General features: G+C 40.1%; 2 protein-coding genes across 2 annotated transcripts; both read right to left on the reverse strand.

The window, feature by feature from the left end:
- Window positions 1-1792: 1792 nt before the first annotated feature.
- On the reverse strand, window positions 1793-15650 carry timeless (timeless circadian clock). Its single transcript, XM_063474294.1, has 30 exons — window positions 15531-15650; window positions 14342-14483; window positions 14096-14249; window positions 13656-13770; window positions 13451-13513; window positions 13235-13336; window positions 12999-13154; window positions 12759-12892; window positions 12227-12314; window positions 11952-12128; window positions 11527-11744; window positions 11343-11446; window positions 9973-10142; window positions 9765-9890; window positions 8805-8956; window positions 8418-8515; window positions 8213-8339; window positions 7887-8088; window positions 7345-7481; window positions 6959-7038; window positions 6159-6282; window positions 5974-6056; window positions 5670-5824; window positions 5248-5476; window positions 5057-5125; window positions 4773-4891; window positions 4232-4469; window positions 2369-2420; window positions 2212-2276; window positions 1793-2122 (listed from the first exon to the last, which is right to left on the reverse strand). Exons 2-30 carry the CDS (start codon window positions 14424-14426, stop codon window positions 1995-1997), a joined length of 3750 nt encoding a protein of 1249 aa, XP_063330364.1. The 5' UTR covers window positions 14427-14483; window positions 15531-15650; the 3' UTR covers window positions 1793-1994.
- Window positions 15651-16566: 916 nt separating this feature from the next.
- prph (peripherin) lies at window positions 16567-22183 on the reverse strand. Its single transcript, XM_063474295.2, has 9 exons — window positions 21512-22183; window positions 20147-20207; window positions 19725-19820; window positions 18877-19041; window positions 18655-18780; window positions 18296-18516; window positions 18080-18126; window positions 17463-17536; window positions 16567-17330 (listed from the first exon to the last, which is right to left on the reverse strand). The coding sequence occupies exons 1-9, from the start codon at window positions 22132-22134 to the stop codon at window positions 17259-17261; spliced, it is 1485 nt and encodes a 494-aa protein (XP_063330365.1). The 5' UTR covers window positions 22135-22183; the 3' UTR covers window positions 16567-17258.
- Window positions 22184-22380: the final 197 nt, after the last annotated feature.

The following is a 22380-nucleotide window of genomic DNA, read 5'->3' on the forward strand; positions in this document are numbered from 1 at the left end:
CCACGTCACTGCATTTCCAAGAACATAAATGTCTGGCCATAGTAAAATGAAGAAAAAGTAAACATGTAGAAGTGAGCTATTTAACCTCATTTTCTTGTGCTCTCGAGGAAGAACAGACGCCACCTCCAAACGTAGTTAATTTTTACAGAGTAGCATCCCTGTTCTGTTTCTTTCCATTAAACATTTACATCCCTGAAAGTCACAATCTGATCACTGAATACACAGAAGTGTATGAACTACCAGACACACATAGAACTGATAACATCTTTGTGCATTTTCTTATCATGCTGTGGCATGAAGCTCAAATACACATGTATTATGAGATAAATTGCAGTACGACAAAAATATCAGGAAGTTGTGGTGTTTTTTCCCCCAGTCCTTACAATGGAATAGGCAGGTACATTTTCCAGAGAATTTACCCACAAACGCACAGCGCCCCAAGGCAATCTAAAGAAGGAGAATGACTAAGTGCCTTATGCAAGATGTATGATTTAATAGTTTTCATGGATTTGAAATTGCATAGGTGCTGTCAGTTGGTTTAATTTTGTAAGGCATTAAATCTTTGAAGGACCTGTTTGTTGCTGAACTACTTTTAAAAATTACAGCTTTTTTTAAACTACAAAAAGTCCAGAGAAATACAGGAAATAAAAAGCAACAGTTTCATATCTGCTGAGAAAAAGTGCCACAGTCACCTTGGGGCAACAACTAAACAACTGTTTCTTAAAGGAAACAGTTGAGTACAAACATACACACTTTAAAAATCAAATGTCCTTTAATTTTTTAATGAAAAGTCAACTTCTATTTGAGTTACCATTTGTTAGACTTCTAAATATTTAATCAATTGGTCAACACGATGCCTCATTCACATCAGACGAATGCTTCTGGTCACAAATCCTGAGTCACTGCTAACAACTAAAGTGTCTGACCCTTAAATTCATGTAGACCATTTTACTGTTCACAGGAAGTGATGTACCTTTAACCTCTCAGCTTTAAGGACTCCACCCACACATGCTTAACTCACAGCAGTGTCTGTAGATTGTCAGCTCTGCTTCTGGCTCTGTGGGATGGGGGCAGAGCAGATGCTGTGACAGGAAGTTACTAACGTGGTCCAGATGTGAGGACAAAGACCACCTCCAACCCAGCTGGAAAACGTGGACGACTAGAGGCGGCGACTGCAGACTAGATGCAAGATCCACACGTGGAAGGAAACCGAATCACACATTTATTCTTGGGATTTTTTTTTTTTTTTGCGTTTTTCACAAGTATGACTGAACCAAAGAAGAATTTTTATTTGTTCCGGCTGTCTTGTACATCTCTGTAACTGTAAAGTGATTTTTTCAAAAACTGAAAGCTACATTTGAAAGCAATAAAGAGAAAAAAAATGAGTCTGTGTTACTAATTCTATACTTAATTCTTAGTTAATAACATGTATACGCCCCCTAGTGGTGCAACAAAGGCCAACGCACAACAACAACAAAAAAAAACCTGCCAGGAAGCCATTTTTGTATTCTGTCAGCAGTGTGGTTTTATTAATCAGTACACTTGAATAGAATTATCAGGTCCCAAGTCAACATTGACAACAACTTGAAAACATACAAAAGACTTGTATGCATGGAACAGCATTCAGATAAAAAGTTTAATCTTAGAGTAAACATGATGCACAACCTTCCCAGCATTGTTTGATATATATTTGGGAACCTTTTAAGAACATATGTAGACTAACAAAATTAAAGACCAGCAGAACTTCTTTAGCAGGAAATGCCAATAAACTGTCCACTTGGAGAACAAAAAGAAGAAGATTTTTTTTTTTTTTTTTTTTTTTTTTTTTTACACAGGCTAATTTTCCATATGTTCTTTTGGGTTACTTTTTTTTTTTAGTATTCCATTAATAGTTTCTCCTGTCTGGACTTCAGGCCTCCAGAGGGCTGCGTGCAACATGCGGGACTTTTAATGCATCTCCCACCTGAAGTTTTACAGCCCATTAAAGGCCGTCTCTAATCCTCCTCTTCCTCTTCATCAATTAAGACCACGCGTCTTCTCTTCACAGGGGCAGAGATGTCCTCCTTGTCTGAATCTTCATCGCCATTTGTATCCATAGCCGCTGCAGTAGTGGAGTCTTTGTCTGCAAAGACAGCAACGTGTGAGCGAAATGATCAAGCTCTGTCATAATCAAACACCAGTGAACCCTTCAAACAAGCAGGAGCACAATACCGTTCTCCTCGTCATCGTCCAAAACTCTGCTTCTGTTTCTTTTAGTTGAGGTGTTGTCCTGGGAACTGATGTAAACATGGATATTTAAAGAGTTAATGCTCTGAGGATTTTCCCCTTATGCTTACTAGTTAATAAAAATCATAGGATGAGACCTCACCTTTCATTTACATCATCTGTGTCATCGACAGGAGTGGCATCTGACTCAGGAGCTTAAAAAAAAACACAACAACAAAAAACCCAGTATGAACACAAGTCACATCAATGTAATTACTGCTCCATTCCCGATTAATGGTACACATGCAACTTCTTAAATGCTTGAGACACTAAGTATTTTACCAGCATTGCAGCCATTTCCCATCCTGATTCTAACGCAGCTGTACTACTTCGCCCAAACTGGCACAGCAGAGGACTCTCATCATAACATGTGGCTTCTGTCTTTATATTATGTGCACGCTGCTTTTTTCAAGCAATTTCAGATGCAACTACAACACAAGGCATAGCCAAAATATACCCAAGACAACATAGCAGTGCTTCACAGACAGATGATAAAACTGCTAAATAGTATAGGGAGCACATTCAACATTAAAAATTAAACTGAGTTTTATATAGAGAGTAGAAATGAAGTCATCATCAGTGCAGCTCTGAGACCAGGATTCACCATGGCAACAGGTAAATAAAGAGCAAAGCCTCCATTTAAAATCTGGTGGATTTATCTTTAAAAAAAACAACAACAAAAAAACCCAAAAGAAAAACGAGGAAAGAAAGGTGTCATTTTAGTCAGTAATACCTGTTAAGTTGAATTTGTACTAGATGAAGCTGGAATCCTAATTTTACATTTATTTTGTTTTTGTAAATCAAATTATTCAAACATAACTTGACAGGGACAAAGTGTAGGTGACTCAAACTGAGGATAAAAATCTGGAGAAACAGCTAAGACAATGTTTACCGTTTGATCTGTGACATTAGTTACCAAGAGAGCAACAGATAGATCCGCCCTCAAGTCCCTTGACCTTGAGATACGGGGTCACTGAAATGCATAATTGTCTGAGATTTTTAGCAGATGCAGGATCAAAATCTTTTCAACCTCATCTTCACTCAAGAGTTCATATTAAGTCTGAGATGCAGCTCTTTGACCGATTATAGTACGACACATAACACACCGACGATTGATCGGTTATAAACTTATGGTATAGTAAAAGTGTCCAGTGCAGGGAAACTGGCTGACAGTCTGACAGATGCATTAATGTCCACAGTCACAAAGATGGAGACTATTTTATTCTGAGCTGATAATAAATCACTGTCTCCTTCTTTTTAGGTATTCTAACAACTAAACGATTAAAAAGCGCTCATGTGAGGGAGTCAGGGAAACTCCGTTTGTTGAAATAAACCTGCCAACAACCAGGTTTAGTTCACAGAGTCTGCTAAGTGACTCAGAGATGAACATAAAAGCCAAAATTTCCCTCATCTCACGGTTAATAAACTCAGAGTCGTTGGCCAAACCTGCTTCCTGGCATAAGGCCCAGCTTCCACTTCTTTGGGTTGTTTTATATTCAGTTAAGTTTCCACTGTCTAGACTGCAGACCTCCAGAGGGCTGAATTCACCCCCCAAACCACTTTAGGGAGCTTTTGTTTTTCTCAGCTCCTGTCTATGGCTTTTACAGTGTACTAAAGACGGCAGCTAATCCTAATCCTCAAACCATCTTCTGTCTTTGCTTCACAGGAGCAAAATGACCCTTGATTTAATCTACAACATCTGCATTAGGCAGCTGAATTATTTTTTCAAACTTAAAGCTTTGTTACTTTTTTCCTAAACAACTACAGATGCAAACAAACAGTGGTCAATTCTTCACAACCTATGAGAACAGTGCTATTGTAACAGATTAACAGATTAAATTACTACTACTACATTAAATATTACTCAAGGTTACTGTTACATTGTTGGCTATGTGACAAGCTAAAGTGCTGTAAGCTGCAATTAAATGGTTTCATCCTAGACAGAAAATAAATCTGCCACATATACCTGCATCCTCAGCGGTGTATCGTTTCCTCTTGCGTGCAAGCAGCAGAGCTCTCAGGGCCTGAGCTCTCTGTTCACCAGAGGCGTCCTCCTCCTCCTCCCCACGGGGTTCCTCTGCTGGGCTCCTGGTCCCATCTTGCTCATCATCATTTTTAGGTTTGTCCTCCTTCGGGCTGAGAGCTGCAGCGGCACTCCGGAGCTGAGATACACTGATCTTTGCAGGGATTCTCCAGAAGGACTCCTAGTTACCAAAAAACAACAACAAAAAAAACCCCTTTTCAACAACACTGACCTCAAGTTTTTTCTTTTGTATTTAATGTAGTTTTGTGTCATTTCTAAATATAGATTTCTCTAATTCAACATTTTATTTATTCTTGTTATATTAATCCGTCATTAGAACTGCCACATATATATGAAACTATATATGAAAAGGCTTCGGCCCAAACTACAGTCGCACAAAACAGATTAGGAGTAGGACTACAGCACAGAATAATGTCAAATGACTCATTTGACAGTGAAATATCACTCGCATGCAAGCACACACCTGTTCATTTGCAGGTGCTCGCATTCCCAATTTGCGCAACAGTCGTTGGAAGCTCTTGTTTTCCATGGCTTCTTCATTTGACTCTGTGAACGGGGCCAGTGGAACAGGCTGGGACAAACCTGGGAAACGGACCACAATCATTTCAATATCACGGCAAATACAAGTAATTACAACATGCTTTAAACGCACTGTGCAGCATGCATCCACAGCTTCCTAAAATCACCAACAGCAGAAAAAACAATGTCTGGAAAATGTTTTTTTTTTTTGTTGACAGATGCACTCACCGTCATTTTCACGATCATCTGCTGTTTTGTTCAGACAATTCTGTAGCCACAACAAAGGTCCAGACATGTCTATGGGGGAAAAAATCCAGATTTTAATTACTACAAACATTAAATCCACATCATCACATTACATGTTATCCATTCATCCTCTCTGTTCAGTGAGGATGCGGACAATCTGGCCTTTGTCTCACCTTCCTGTTGCAGAGCATACACCATGTTCTCTACATCAGTTCTCCTTTCTCCTGAAGAGTGCATGCCTTGGCTCCTCCTGCCACCATTTAGTGATCTTTCACTTTCCTGCTCTTCAAGGTCCTCTTCCTCACTCTCCTCAAACTCATCCTCTTGCTCATATTCATCATCTCTGTCCACAGGATCATCCTGGGTGCTTTGTGTGAGTTCAGCCAAGAACTCTTCTTCAGTCTGCACCACAAAATTTGTTTGAATTTATTAAGAAATTGACATTTCTTCAAATATAATTCATTTGAACAAATAACATCTTCAATTCAATTCAATAAAACTTTATTGATCCTGAAGGTTGACCCCGAAACAAATCTTATTTGTTCTGAAGTTTTTAATCTCTTATATTTTAAGCAAAAAAGACTAAAGTAGCTACCATTCCTTTTCCAGTGCTCTTCCCGTGAGCACTCCGACTTCTCTTCTTATACAGTTCTCGTCTCTCAGACACCAGGCCCATGCTGAGCAGCTTGTCCACCACACGTGCTCGGGATCGCTTAGCAGTGAGCTTCTTCATGATGTTACCCAGCACATCTGTGAAAGCAGAGGTTTTATCAGTCAAAACTGAAGACACATGCTGTGAAGTATTCATGCTTAATTTGCTGAGACTGGAACAGAGGACAGATGAAAGGTAAAATTTAAATTTTCTGTCATGCATTTAAAAATAATATAACATCTGTTACCATCAGAGTCTCTGTACTCCTCAAACAGCATCTGCAACTCCAGCTCCTGCTCTTCAGTCCACAGAACAATTCCAGTACCTTTTCTTTGAATACAACAAAAATTCTTTAACGGCAGCCTTGTTTAGTGTACAGTGTATTATTAGTTTGCATTACATCCTTCACTGAAAATAAACCACAGTACATACTTAGGTTTCTTCAGTTCTTTAGCATTGTCCACCAGGCGCATATGTACCAGCTGCGTCACTACCTGACGCCGAGTGCGGTTGCTGTTGCTTAGTAATGGCAGGAGAGTCTCCACTATGTCCAGCACTATGCACAAGAGTCAGCAGTCAGAAGCTTCAAACTTCAGTGCATCATGTACAAGTATATTCAGTAACTTCTAACGAGTTTTGGGTGCAATATACTCTGAAGTAACACATTAATGTGGTCACATTACTTTTTCAGTAACGCATCACTTACTTAACTCAGTAATCATGTCACAGTTAGAATTATGTTGTTATTGTGCTCCAATGGTTCAATTATTAATAAGCTGGTTTGACAGTCAAAAATTAATTAAAAAGCTATTTCTATGTGTACATATTTCTACAGTAGAACTGCAGTAACAACTGCTCTAAAGTTACTTTGGGTGATTTCTAAATTTGCTTTGATTTCAAGCAATAAAAGGTTTCATGCGTGTTATTATTAGGATGTTGATTTATGTGTGTGGGACTACAGAATGAGATTTATTTTAACTGGCAATTATGTAACTGTGTATTTCAGGCCAAGTTATAGAGTAACACAAAAGGATGTAACAAATACTGTAACAATTTAATTTCTACAGTCATTAAGTAACTCAATGCATTACTTAAAACAAAACAAAACAAAACAAAACAAAACAAGACCCCCAAAAGGAATAAGTAATATTTAACATGTTACTTTTTTTTGAGTAATGACTCCAACACTTCTTATAAGAGACAAGAAAAGATGTGCAAACAGCAAAGCCAACCTTCAGAGTCACGGTGCTCCTCGTAGAGTCTGCGCAATTCCTCTTCCTCCTCTTCAGTCCATGCTGGTCTCTTTTCCTCTCTAACGGATTCACAACAATGACATGCAATACTTCAAATTATGGACATAAATACATATGCATGCTTTACATTGTTACACATATGATATGACACATGAACCGTTTTCACACATGAGCAACGAGAAAGTAATTGGTCACACAAGGGGCGCTGCCTAGAAACATGATATTATACTCTGTTTTATAATGTCTATAATAGTTCAGGGCTGCAGTGCACATGTGAAAATGACTTTACATGAACACATGTATTAAGTCCATGTAAACAGAACCTGAAAAAAAAAAAAGGAAAAAGAAAAAAAAAAAGCACCCACTCTTTGGTGTAGCCTTCTGTCATCTCACGCACAGCTCCCACATTTTTCCAGAACAGCAGCTCCACATACGCTTTATTGTTCTGTGCTGCCAGTGTAACGAACCGCTTCACTAAATATTTGCCAAGAGTCACTAGTTCCTGTGATGGAGAAGAGGAAAAAAAACATGTAAGCGATTGTGTAATATCTAAGATTTATATCAACAGTTTGCAGAAGAAAGTGTTCTTTTTAATTGCTAGATATCTGACATGCCAGGTGCCCTCCGGTGTTATCAATCACAGAAGCTTCCTTCACCTGAATGTAACAGTGTCCCCTCCCTTTAGTGCATGTTCTGGCTGCACACCAGGCAACCTTACTTTCTTCTACAAAGAGCGCTTCAGACATAACTGATTTATTATCCACTGTCAGGGTAGTCCCTGAATGTGGATATTCTGGTATCAGAATTTAGCATCAGTAGGAACCTCCCATAGTGAGCCATCTCACACAGATGCCAGAGAAACTTAACTAGGATTACCAAACGCTTTCCTCCAGTGTTGTTACCCTACCTGGTAAGCAGCTGCAGCAGGGTCATTTAAGATTTTGTTGAAAATGTGGAAAACTGACAACTGGAAAAGCAGGGCGTCCATCTTAAGGTCAACAGCCAGGCGGTGCAGCATTCGAGCAATGCAGTGGTTTGTGTGTGGGGTGTTTTTTGAATAGGATTTCAGCAGGAGAAGGTACGGACGAACAATACCGGGGTTGGCAAATCTGTGAAGACCAAGAGAAGGGGCAAACTTCCCATTAGGAAAGTCACAGAATTTGTATGCAAACAGACTCTAAGGCAACATTTAGCACGGATTACAGCACAGATTAGCCACAAGTTACTTCTCACCTCTTGATAAAGTCTAGAAATTTGAACTCTGTTTCAGAAACCTGGACAGACTCCAGCTCTTCCTCTTCCATCTCTGGCCCATCCTCCTCCTCTTCCTCCTCCTCCACCACAGCAGTCTGAGATGACCCTGAAGTCAAAAGCAAAGGTTTGAATCCTGCATGGAGGCTTTTGCACAAGAGTGATAAATATACATTTCGATACTTACTTGGCAGTTTGGCGTGGAGGATCTGCTTAAGGAGTTCCAGTTCCTCTTCAGGTTCCACATCAGCTGAACCAAACACATCTCCCTCTGGCCACACCTCTCTGAACATGACAAGAAAGGAAAAAAACAAAAATTTTCCTAACTACACATGCCTGCTTAGAAACTTAGGATAACTGAAAGAAAAGTCTAATTTAATAACTGAATAAACAAAGTAATTTTTAACCTTTAAAAACTTCTAGAAAAGGCATTTTTCATATCCACATGATTTCAAATTGAGTCTCTAATGTGGTTAACTTCAGAAACTGTGTAAATTTTAAACATTTTGCGGTGGCCATTATAAGATTTAAATAAAAAAAAATAAATAAAATAACAATACTGAGTTTTACTGACCTGGCGGCACGCAGCAGCCCCAGAGCTTCTGGGCCCATTCGAACCAGCAGAGCATCCTGCACTCTCACCATAGCCTCAGTCCGCTGATCCTCGAGGGGAGTCTCAGACGTGGCATCAAACGGCACTAAGCTTTGAGTTAAAGATTCAGACAACTGCAAACAGAGGACAAGAGGAGACACTGAGCGTGAGCAAGTTTGTCACATCCATATGTTTTTGACATTTTTAAGACCTCTTGTCTAAAATCAGCTCTGAAACAAAGCTTTCTCTCTGCTACTCCTGATAATAATATTATAATATACTTACAATGCAACAATATCGGAGTGTGAGTGTGTGTGAATATAAAGCACGTAGACATAGATAAATCAGCTGTATGGATGTGAGTGAGATCAGGTGCCTGAGACTTGTAGCAGAAAGGACTTTGAATGCTCACATCATGTAGAAAGGTGCTTTTTAACTACCAGTCAGGTCTATAAGTTTATAGATAATGGTAAATTCTTTCGTAACTTTCCAATCTCGTAAGTCAATTTTAAATCAAACAATCAAGATGTGATTAAAATGCAGACTTTTAGCTTTAATGTAATGGGTTTACTGAATCATCTGTTTAGGAATTACAGTCATTTTAAATACAAAGTCACGCAAAAACTTATGGATATTATTCAAAGGGTCTCCTGACCTTTCCAAATTTTTTCAGTTGTGCTGCCATGACTTATTTTGTCAAGTCACACCCAGCGACATCGATACTATTACATTTTCCCCCAAAACAAAATGATTCATGTGTCTGCATTTAAGAAAATGAGGTTGATTTGTCCCATTTTTCTTTTTGGGTATAAAACAAGGAGAAAAAGGCTTTTTTTTTTTTTTTTTTTAAGTGAAATTTCCTGTGAAGTAATCTTCCTAAAAACGATTTCATGTTTCTACACTACCAAACAAACATCCCTTGAGGCTGAGCTTCACACCAACCTTAAACCCTGCACCCTTCAGCTCTTCCTCCACAATCTTCCATGTCTCCTCCAGGGCCTCTGGACTAGTTTCTGGAGCTGCCTCCTTTTTCTTACCTTGAGACTTTCTCCGCTTCACCCTCTTCCTCTGAAGAGTTAACAGAGCAAATGTTAACATTTAATAAAACGAAAACAAAAACAAACACTGCAAATTAAGCACAAGGACTTACCTGCACTATCAAATTTCTGCGGCCTTTGCAGAAGCGCTCTAACATTCGCAAGAAGAGGTGAGTTGACTCTACCAGGTCTTTGAGGTAGGACTGAGGCTGCTTGGTTTCATCATACTTTCTCAGCAAGGTCAGGAAAATCTCTCTGTACTCCATCAGGTAGAATATGTTACCTAGAAAGTGAAAGTAAACAGATGAGACAAACTCTTATAATCAGCCATAAACAAGAATTAACACTGGGGATTGTCTTAGTGGTATACACAGTTGTGGACAGAAGCTTACATCCACTCATCGTGGGCATAAATGTTGTGGTTATTTTTGGATTTTAATAATTTCTGTGAGTTGTTCTTTTTCCAGGTTGGAATTTTTGTACAGCATATATCTTGGGTGAATAAGTATGAATTTATATTTCAAACATATACCACTAATATCTCGCTCATATTAGTAACGATCCTCTAGCTGTTGATTTGAGGGGAAGGGGAAAAATTTGGAGGTAGTCCTCCTTGTTAATTATTCCATTCACTTTGTGCAATGTACCAGTACCACTGGTAGCAAATTAAGTCAAGTTTGAAAGCCTTACCTTCACTCCTCCATACATACCTCTTGACAGCTCAATCTTCGTCTCATCTGACCCTAAAACTTTTATCCAGAAGGCGTTTGGCTTGTCTCTCAATTGATGGTGATGTAATATCCACTTCACTGTGGACAGTGATGCTGGTCTTTCAGCAGTTTCTAGTTAATGGCAGGCTTGAGCCTTAAGGTTCCTGGGTTGTTCCTGAACATCCTGACCAATTTCCTCTCATCTGAGGGTGACAGTTTGGGTCTTGTTCCAGACTTTGGCAAAGTCTGAATTACTGATCTTAGAATCTGCAGTTGTTTAGATATGGCTCCAAGAAATCTTCCCAATTTGTGCAAATCTACAATTCTCCTTAGCACGTCTGTGAAGTTCTTGGACTTCCCCATTGTACTTAACAATTGTCAATCCAATGAGTGCTATCAAGCAAATCCTTTTCATGCCAGTTGTACTCAATCACGACCACAAACGAGAAATTAATAGGCCTTGGCGAGTTGAAAGTCACTGTAAAACCTTCAGCATCACTTGTTAAAAGAGTGTATTAGTGGTACATATTTGAGACTGTTTGTATACTTTTGACCCTGCGTGGTTCAGAGAAAATCCAAAATAAATTAAAACTGGTGCACTCAAGTCTTGTTTTTTAAAATCATTTAAGATTTATGCTGTACAAAAGCCCAAATTTACCATGACATTCATGCCCAAATGTCTGATCACAACTAAACATATGCTAGAAGAACATGTGAAAAACTGTTCACCTTGAACAAAAGTTATATATAAACTTTTAAACCTACAATCTTACTTTTAATGACGCTGGAACTCTGCCGGATGCTTTCATCCTGCGATCTGTCCATCTCATTCACAGTTAGCAGCAGTTCTTGATATGCCTTTAGTGCCAAGTGCATCCTAAAAAGAACAAATCGCAGCAGTGTTGGGCCGACTCAAGTATTCGATTCCATTAACCAGCTTCTAAACGATCGCCTTACCTGCGGGACCAAGAAGTGGCCTCTTTCCGGTCTGTGAGCAGCATCTCATAGTAGTTGGTAATGTTGCGCTCAATAAAATGAAACGCCCGGATTGACATGGTCTCAGAAACTAGGTCGGCACGGAAACAACTGCCTCTGTTGAAAGCCATGAAAAAGCTGAGTGCCCACAGGTAATAGGTCTCATCATGTTGCTGAGTCTGCTCACGAATGAGACTTTCCTGTTGAGAAGACAAAGACAAAAATCTGGTGAAAACAAAAAACATTAGATGCCCTTTTTGGATGTTTTCGATGGTTTTAGATGTCGAGGTAAGAAGCATCTTCTTGTTCACAAAACAAGCATTTTAATAATTTAGCTGAGAAAAACTTGTGTTCAGCATATCACTGCACATCTATACAAAAAAATAAGACACGTAACAGCGGCCGACCTTAACGAGGTACATGAGTCGATTGTAGCAGTTCTCCAAGAAGTCCACACAAAACTCTCGCAGGAAAAGTCGAACATTTAAGGCCGAACGTCGTTTCTCCCCACTTTCTTGGGCCTTTCGATGCCTCTTGGGAACACGTCTCACTGCTTTGCCAATGTCGTGAGTGTAACTTTTGAACTTAAAAAAATAAATAAATAAAACAGACAGAATAAATTATTTTCTCTTAACACAATCTCTTAATGGAAAGACTTCATAACGAAAATTGAACAGCTCACATTCTGAAGGTTCCTGTGATAGATCACATCTTTGTCCCCTATTGCCTTCAGTCCTTGAACAACAAAAGACCCTCCGAAGCGAGAGTGTCTAAGAGGAAAACAACAGCATATACATTATGTCTCAGTACTGAGGATGCTATAGCGTTTTTGGGAACATTTTTGCAAGCATATAATGACATTTACCCATCCATCTCCGCTCATTCTAAACCAACTTGTTGCAACTCCACCATGTGTCTTAATGCTATGCTGACTTTTGCCATGAAACTATTTTTAACTGCAACCCTTCTGTAGCTGCACCTCACCCAGAAGTATTCCTAGTTTACAGATACTTCTAACATAATACACATTATTGTGAACAGTGCAGAATTGCAGCACGGAAGTGATTTTGACTGAGAAGTTCAGAGGTTCAAGTTGGAACCCTTGTTTACCCAGGACCTCCCACCCATCACCACTTGAAAATCTATGTGCAGTTAAACTCTTCTGTAATTGGCAACGGTAAACTTGGCACTAAAGAACATCTGTGTGTCTGCACCTGGTCCCTCTCTGTAAAGTGCGAGAATGTTTCTCTGCATGCTCCTTCTGCCTCAGTGCCTCCAGCTCATTGGAGTCCTTCTTCTTCTCTTCTGCTGAACGAGCATGGCCAGCACTCACCAAAGCTTCTGGAGTCTGTAAAGAAAGAAAACAACAACAACAAAAATAACAAAACCCACTGAAACAGAGAACAGCTAGAACATTTAGATGTGCACTCCCAAAATTGTTTTTTCTGTCTAACCTGGTCTCTGAACATAAGGGAGATGATTTCCAACACATGCATACTCCACTGCTGCTCACTCTGTGCTGAGGCCAGGAACTTGATCAGGTCATCAAAGCCGCTCATGTGAATGGCCCACAGCACTCGATCATGGACACTGGCATCATCATCCACTTTCTGCAAATAAGGGATAAAAAGAGAGAGATTAGGGATGGGAAGAACTTGCAAAGCACTTATATGGAATTTTTAAGTCAAACCTTCTCTTCACTGGGGTTCGCAGGTACATGAAGCACATTTCTAACCAGCAGCAAAATCCTCTCTATCAGCAGGTTATCTTCTTCCTGTCTCTGCTCCCAGTCCTGAGTGACCAAAGGTGAGGATGCAGACAGAAACACATGAAGAATCAGAAGCATTTTTACTCTGAGTGGAAACTGCTCAATGAAAACAAAAATCTGAACAAGTGAAATACTCACAAGTTGTAGAAGGTTGTACAATGTCTCACTCAAGATACAAAACACACTCTCACTGGCAAATGCCTGAAAATGAAAGATAACGATAAAGTGGCAACAGTGATACTTTTATTGTGTGCTTTATAAAAACATGGGCTGCAAATATTTTGTTTGTAATTACATAAAAAACACTTTTTATAAAATCCTTGCGTTATTGCTCTTCAAATACCTCCTTATAAGCCTGCAAATGAGACGTCACTTGCAAAAAGTGATGCCTGAACACCGGGTCATCTGGGACTTTACCAAAACAGAGCATGGCAGGCTGTGTGAGGTTGACCATGAGTCTAGAAAAAAAAGAGAGAGAGATTTTAAGTAACAGATATTTTTTAAACCAACTTGTATTGACAGAGAATCAAATTGATTAATTTTCTAACAATAATGTGTCACCATAGTAACACATGTTACACGAATTGTATTAAAGGACAGTATTACTATTTTTATTTGTCACTGTCACTTGCCTATCAATCAATCTTTACTCCAGAATCACAAAACATATCACATAACACAAAAATAAGATAAAAAATATACCCAAATAACCTTCACTAAAACACAGATGAGCATATGTATATACACATATATTTTATAGATGAGACTTCTCAGGATTCGTACCTGATGCAGGCATCAAATAAGGCTTTGTCCTGTCTGTGCTGAATGATGATAGGCAGAAGGTCATTCTGTACAATCTGGCTTTCACCCAACTGCTGCCGGACATCACGAGCGTCATCTTCATGGCGTAAATAGCGAATCAAGTCTTTCACACTCTCTGTAACATAGAGACAGGGCAGCTGTGAGAGGACTGTTCTGGATCAAAACAACAACTATATATATATATATTTACAATTCAAATGGACTCACCTAAGCAATCAGCCTCCTTGTGATAGGTGTCTCCCTCCAGATAACCTAGAGCACTGCACGTTGCCAAAAGTTCACAGTTCATCATGAATAAGTCCACACACCATCAGGGTGCCTTGAGGTCCAGGGGATCAGCGTAAGTGACCTAAAATTGTCAGAATAATCACAAAAAGCTCAAGCTGAAATAATTACTCCTTACAAAAAGGTTAGCAAAAGACCGTCACAAACGTGTCCTTGAAGTAGATGGCCTACAGCAGCAGAGGACCACTAGGAAAAGGAAACTGGAGCTACAATTACCACAAGCTCACCAAAATTGGGCAACAGAAGACCTGAAAATGGTACCTGGTCTGACGAGCCTCAATTTCTGCTGCGACATTCAGACAGTAGGGTTATAATTTGGTGAAAAAAACATGAAAACGTGGTTCAGGCTGCTGCTGGTGGTGTAATAGTGTAGAGGATATTTCCTTGGTATGCTTTGGACCCTTTAGTACAAACTGAGCATTGTTTAAACAACACAGCCTACGGAGTTATTGCTACTGACCATACCTACAGTGAACCCATCTTCTGATGGATCATTACAAGCAGGATAACATCATGTCATAAAGCTCAAATTATCTCTAACTAGTTTCTTAAACATGACACTGAGTTCACTGTCCTGAATCTAACACAGCATCTTTAGGTTGTGGTGAAACAGGAGATTCTCATCGTGGATGTAGTGCCACCAAATCTGCAGCAAATGTATGATGCTGTCATGTCAATAACGACCAAAATCTCATAGGAATGTTTCCAGCAGCTTGTTGAATCTATGGATTAAGGCTGTTCTGCAGGCAAACGAAGGACCAACCAGGTACCAGCAATGAGTACATAATAAATAAAGCGACACATTTTTCCATATACTTACTCAGCTGTGTTTGACTTGATGACCAACCTTGTTATGTGTGTGTCGGTACAAACTGAGTGCACTCTAGCTTTACTACAATTACTACTATTTATTTACAGGACCTGCTAAAGAAAACTGACTTATATTATTGATGGCATATTTAGAGCTGTATACGATATACTTATAATACTACTATGCTACTATTTCTGCTAAGACTGCTGTCTTCCTTCAGATCGGTAATCTTGTGTCAGAGCAGCTACCTTAGGTTTTACGTTTCAAACAGTATAAAGAAAGTAGAAACAACTTACTTACCTTCTAGGTCGTCCAAATGTTGTTTCAGTCGCTCCTTTTAAAAAACCTCCAGCGCATTTGGCAACAGTCTTTTCAAAAAATATACGGCTGTTTTCCACCTGCAGTCACACAACTGCGACAAACCGGACAAGTCTCGCGCCAAGACCGCGAGCGAAAACTCTGGAGGCGGATGTAGAATGTCGTCACGATGTGAAGTATATGTGCCCTGAGTTTTGCCTTTCAGGTAGCGCCTTTTTAAGTTGGGGACTGAAAAAAGAATGTACACCACTGACATGGCTGTGTTAAGTTTAAGTGAAGAAGCTTAATACAGAGATTTGATACAGCAGGATTAAAGTATGGCGGAAGCAAAGTTCGTGGAAAACCGCTGCAGTCTGCGATGAAGGTTCGCCTGGGAGGTGTTATTCAGGGAAAAGGAGATAGTTATAACAAAGGGTCCTGTGTAATGGATATGACCGTGTGCAAAAATGCTAAGAGTTGCATTAACTTAAGAAATTCTGTTGGAAAACCAGATTCAGTAACCGGCGACTGACACCAGAGAGAATAGAAACAACATAAAGGTACAGACAACAAGCAACCTCCCTCATAAGGTCTAAATTACTACAACAGGCTTTTTACCTGTCTTATATATTTAAAAAAACAAAACAACAACAACATCTGTTCAGAACTCAGCTGTCAGGATTTTAACGAGAACAAAAGAATCCCACTGTGGCCTTTTTTACACGTTAATACATAATGTATACACATTATGTATTAGAATTTATTTTAAGCTGTCATTGACTAATACCGTTGTGGTCTTGCGCCCAGCTACACCTCAGCTCTCTTACTACCCGATTCACCAGTACATACTAAAAGTAGCCAGATCGATCCACATATCGATATCATGGATGCCAAATATTGGTAACGGAACTACTAGCGTAATAGGATCGATAGTTTGCATCTATCCTCTAATTTTATTATGCAACCCACTTCACACATGTGAAAATTGCAAAGTGCAGGTTATGGAGAGATTACATTCATGGACACACAACAACAACACTGATTTTCACGGATGACTTTTATTCTCACATACATATTCTTTCCTCAGTTGTGCCAGATACACACGGCATTGCAAAGCAAAATCAGTAAAGTTTCATATTTTCACTGTCAGAATTTCCTATTGTATTTACTAATAATCCATGTCTTTGGTGAATGGTGATTTGCACAGTAAGAGGACAGCAAAGCTTCTAAAACAAATGCATACTTCTTGATTTGTTCTCAGTCGGTTTTTAAGGTTTGTTGGCCAAAGGGCAGTGTCAAGCAGTTTGTTAGTAAGGCATTCATATATATAGAGAGATATTTATATAACACAAACAACTAAAATGCTGTATATAAATGACGTAGTTTAGGGTGTGGTTTAATACTCTGCTACAAATGTGAGATCATCTTAGGATTGCACTGTAAACCAAGGCCTCTGCGGTTTGTTTATAAAGGGGTTTTACTGCTACAGAAAGCAAAAGTGTTTAGCAAAAAGTTGGGTGGTTTAAATAGCACCAGATTGACACTGTCTAAAGGAATTCATCCATGGTTGCACCTATGCTGAGAGACAATTTGCTAAACAGTGAAACTCGTAACTAGTGAGGACAAGAACTACAGTATACAGATCGGAGTTTGTTTTTCTATTTTTCATCAACATTTTCAGTTTTGTTTCTATCATGGCACTGGCCTTCATATTATGTAATGAGTTTCTGTCTACTCATCCCTGTCATCCTTGTCAATTGCACCAGAATCTCTATCTTTCTCCCTCCTGGATTCCTTCAGCACCTAAAGAGGAACATAATATCCAGGTTAGTATAACTTTTCTACGCGATGCATACTAATATTGTTGTTGTGTTACTTGCCAGTGATCAGTGTTGTGATCTTTGGTAAGCAACATTTTTCTATAAATCGCCTTACCTCGCCATCTCTAGTCTCCACTGTCTTTATCACGACAGTCCTCTTGCCCATGCTATCCGGAGCTTTATCATAGTCTGCAAAAAGGTTTCATTAAAATTCTGCTTAGATTTTAACATTTAGATATATGTGCACTCACAAAAAGACAAGTTTTACTTTTGAGAGATTTATTAGAAAAGTTGAATCATCTTGATGAATGACTGAAAGAGTTTGTTACTGGACAGTGATAAGAGGCAAAGTTCTGGGATTCTAGGCCCCCTTTGTCCTAGAAGTAAAAGAACCCATTGTTTTAAATGAGAATCCTAGATTACTTTTACATCTGCCTCCGGCATGAGCCTCTCCTGTTAGAATAATCAGTAAAAAGACGAACTTTTCTTTTGGAAAATGTTTTCTGTGATAAAAGAAGTCACAACACATTTTTATTTCATTACAATTTGTGCCAGTGACTAAGCCAAAGAGAGCAGCTCAGAAACAAAATGGGAATTCTGAAAGCTTTTAAAGTTTCCATGCTGAAGAAAGTGAAGAGTAATCAAATGGTTACAGCTTTAATGGAAAGGTGTGAGAGAATTTAATCTCATATTTAACTGTGAAAAGCAAAAACAACAACAACTGTAGCTTACCTCCAAGGTGATTGCTCATGCCAATATTGAGGATGGGAACAGAAATCCTAAACAGAAAAATAACATGAAGGTGTTACAACATGTAATAAAAAGCTAATTGCTTTGTTGCACTTGAGTTGTAACATTATCTGGCTCTAAGCTTTGAAGAAACAGATGATACTGATACTGATCATGTTGTTACTAATGAAGACATGGACGCAGCATGTTCTCGCTCACCTGCTCTCCTCCCCCTCCAGCAGTTTGCGGTAAGTGGCAATCTCAATGTCCAGAGCCATCTTAACATTGAGGAGATCCTGGTACTCGCGAAGGTGGCGAGCCATTTCCTCCTTCAGGTGGCGGATCTCATCCTCCAGCCTGCCTATATTATCTTGGTAGTTGGCTGCCTCATTGCCAAATTGGTCCTCCATTTCACGCATCTGCCTCAGCAGAGCTTCATTCTGAGAAAACAAAAAACACACACAAAAACCCCACATTTGGACATCAGACTTTAGACGTCCATCCAAAAACATCTTGACTGCTGATACTTGTGTATAGTACATTATGATAGATTAATGACATCTGGTACTCCAGCTTACCGTGTTCTTCAGTGCATCAATTTCACAGTTAAGAGACTGAATCTGCCTCCTGGACTCGTTGGCCTCCTGCTTGGCCTGCCTCAGAGCATCATTGTTGCGCTTTGCAGACTCAGTCAGATCAGCAAACTGCAAAAAGCAAAAGATGAAGTACACACAAAAAAAATACTAAATACTTATATACTTGTGTGTGGCCTGTCATTCTGTGTCTTTCTCTCTGCCTACCTTGGACTTGTACCATTCCTCAGATTCTTGCATATTCTTTAAGGCAATGGTTTCATATTGGGCTCTGATTTCCCTCAGAGCACCGGTTAGATCAGGCCTGGAGCTGCTGTCCACCTCCATCTTCAGCTGCTGGGTCTGGACGCTCACTTGTACATCCTGGATTTCCTGATGACGAATAGAAGCACATAAAAATTGTGAAAACAGCTTTCCTTCTGCAAAGATGCTTTTCAAATTCTTTTCCTCAGTGAGAAACATCTGTGTAACCCTCCATTAATACCACACCGGAGGCTGGGTCTCACCGATAATGGCTAACTCTCAACACTAACAGGAACATCTCTCTCACAAATCTTTGCATATCCAATCCTGGAGTGTATTTGCCGGTCACAGCATATGGCTGCCCCTCCTTGAATCTGCTTCTTTCAGAGGTTTCTTTCCTGTAAAAAGGGAGTTTTTCCTTCCGTCTGTCGCCAAGTGCTTGCTCAAAGGGGGTCGTTTGATTGTTGGGTTTTCTCTGTATTATTGTAGGGTCTCTACCTTCAAATGCCTTGAGGCATCTAATGTTGTGAGTTGGAGCTATATAAATAAAATTGAATTGAATTGTTTAGTGTTATACTCACTTAATAGTCATTTAATCTGATTATGATGATTTATATGCGAATTGAATCATCATAATCAGATTAAATGATTTAAATGACATTCAATCACAGAGGAATTACTTATTTGGAAAGAATGTTACAATTTTAGATCTCCAGAAAATATTCTGTACTTTGATAAGTGAACCCTGAAAGAAAGAGGGTTCACATTTTTACAAATAGAGAGAAGTGGGGTGCAGTGATAGGACCCCTTACCTCATCGTGGATTTTCTTTAGGAATTCAATCTCATCCATCAGAGACTCAATCTTCCTCTCCAACTCCAGACGAGACAGTGTGGCATCATCCACATCCTATAAAACAATGTAAAAGGAAATAATCAGATAGGATACGACAGACATAAATAAAATGCAATAGAAAACATTCAGTGTATGTGTGTTTCAATTGTACAAACATCTGCACCCTGAGAGGATACAATTTTTATATAAAAACATGCATTAACTAAAAAATGTACACAGGCTCCTGTGTGCACTGGTGTGGATCAATGCCATTTTAGGAATCTGCCCTGTCATATTACTGTGGCAGTATTACATAAGTATTGGAGGTGGAACAAAGCTGTCCATTGTGACCTGAAAGGGGACACTGTAATCAGTCACAGTCCACTGAGCCTGTTGTTTACCTTGCGGAAGGCAGCTAGGTTATTCTCAGCATCTGCCCTCTTCTGGGCTTCTTCATCCAACCTAAGAACAAAATGCAATATTTTCAGTAATGATCGATGACAGTCAAAAATCTCCTTTATAAAAAGGCGCGGGAGAAGAACAGGTGGACTATTCCCCCCCCCCCCAAGAATACTGTCTGAGTCAAAGGTTGCAGGAGGACATCAGCTGGCAAAAAGCTTTCTGGATCAATTTGTTAATTTGTTGTGTCGTAAAAAGGATTTTTGGGAGTGCGCCCACTGGGATCAGCTGCTCTTCCTCTCGGCTAATGTGGCATCTCTGCAGTTCAATAAGGTCATGCACTCAGAAGGGTTATGCACACACACACTTATAATTTTTTAACATATTTTTAAATCATTACATTAGTGAAGCTAGTTTACAGTGATAAAAAATTAAAGAGTAGAATTTGCGTGATATCAGAAAGTATTTAAATGAATTATAGGTTTCTGCTTATTCATTGGATTTCTTGTCGAACATATGTTAAAGTTCTATAGTCCTTGATCTAAATGCAGAACATCTAAGTTTGCTTCTGCTAAGTTCTTCTGGGCTGTTAGTGTCTGGATGTGCAGGTGAAGGCAGGCCCATCTGTTATGTCAGACAGAGGTCTTACCCGGGCTGGACATAAAGTAGATTAGTGGGTCCTGCTCCCTCATCTTTAATTCATGTCGTGTTACACAGGGCCTTTTGTCCTAATGGGGTCTCTGGCACCGTCCCATCAGCACACAGAGGGACACTGAAAATACACCTAATGGAGTCATTGAGTCACATTGATTTTTCCTGACGCTATCCTCACCACGCCTGACACCCAGCCTCTCTTCCTCTGGTCCCATTTCCCCTCTCTCTTTCCTCGCTGGTCCTCACCAGCCCCTCCCTGTGTCCGATTTCTCCATCCTTCTCCTCCCTCCTCTTGTCTCCCTGTCTGCATGAATTCTAATGTGCATTTGTAAAGCACTGTACAGATTTGGCATTCAAGAAAACAATTTACTGTCAGTCATGTCATGACATTATTTGACATCAATCACAGTGTCACAGATTTTTTTCCTTTGATCTCTTTGCTTATGTTAATAGACATTTTTCACCTTACTTTTAGTTACTCAGTCTTTCAAGACATTTATATATAACCAGATATGAATTGCAGACATGATACAATGCAGCCTCCTGTGTCCTCTGTGTCATGCTGCTGCTTTTGTGCCACGCCCAACCTCACCCTTTACACGAGTCAAGTAGCAGCACAGCAGATTCCCTGTCTCCTCTTCGCTTAAAATGGGAGGAAAGAAAACTAGATAATGTTATCTATCTATCTGTCTGTCTGTCACCTTGGTACCAACCTTTGCTTGAGTAGGGCCAAGTCTTCTGCCAGGTTATCCCTCTCCAGCTGGTATTGGTCCCTCTCTTTGCCGATAGCATCCATCTGGCGCCGCAGCTCCCTCAGCTCCTCCTGGAAGAGCTCAGATGCACGGTTGGGCTGCCCATGCTGCTGCTGGCCCTTGAACTGGTTGAGCTCCTGCTGCAATGCACCATTCTGCTGTTCCAGGTATCGCACCTTCTCAATGAAGCTGGCAAAGCGGTCGTTGAGCTCCTGCAGCTCGGCCTTCTCATTGCTGCGGGTGGTGAGGAACTCCTGGTTGATGGCTTCAGCCAGAGTGAAGTCCACCTTGTCATAGGAGAGGCGAGGGGGCTGGGGGCTAGGGCGGGAACGCTGTTGGTGGAAGGTGGTGGATCGGGATGTCACCACAGGTGACATCGAACGCATGTAGCGTCCCGAAGAAACAGGCATTCGAGAGGACACGGGGGTGTAAGAGGACAATGAAATGGAGTGTGGGCTTCCAAAGGTGCGCCTGTAGGAGGTATGCACTGAAGAGTGGCTCATGGTTGGGCTGGTTCTGCTCTCTGCCGCTGAGGATAGATGGAGTGATGTAGGCGTCAAGAAGCTTGTGAAGCAACAGGACATCAGACTGAAGAGATCTGAGGGTTTTTATGCACTCAGGCTAGTTGCCCTATGAGCATCACACCTCCCCCCTCGCTCATTTTCCTCACCCCACCCACATGAAGCCTTCCTTACTCAATCAGTTATCAGCACACCAGCTTTGACCACTCCCTACCCTTCAGAGCCCAGCACAGAAAGACTCTGCCTCTTTCTGTGCTGTCACCAATCCTCTGCCTTGCTCTCTGTCTCGACGGTACCATCCTTTTAACC

The sequence above is a fragment of the Pelmatolapia mariae genome, linkage group LG5 (genome assembly GCF_036321145.2).
Source record: "Pelmatolapia mariae isolate MD_Pm_ZW linkage group LG5, Pm_UMD_F_2, whole genome shotgun sequence".
Lineage (NCBI taxonomy): Eukaryota > Metazoa > Chordata > Actinopteri > Cichliformes > Cichlidae > Pelmatolapia > Pelmatolapia mariae.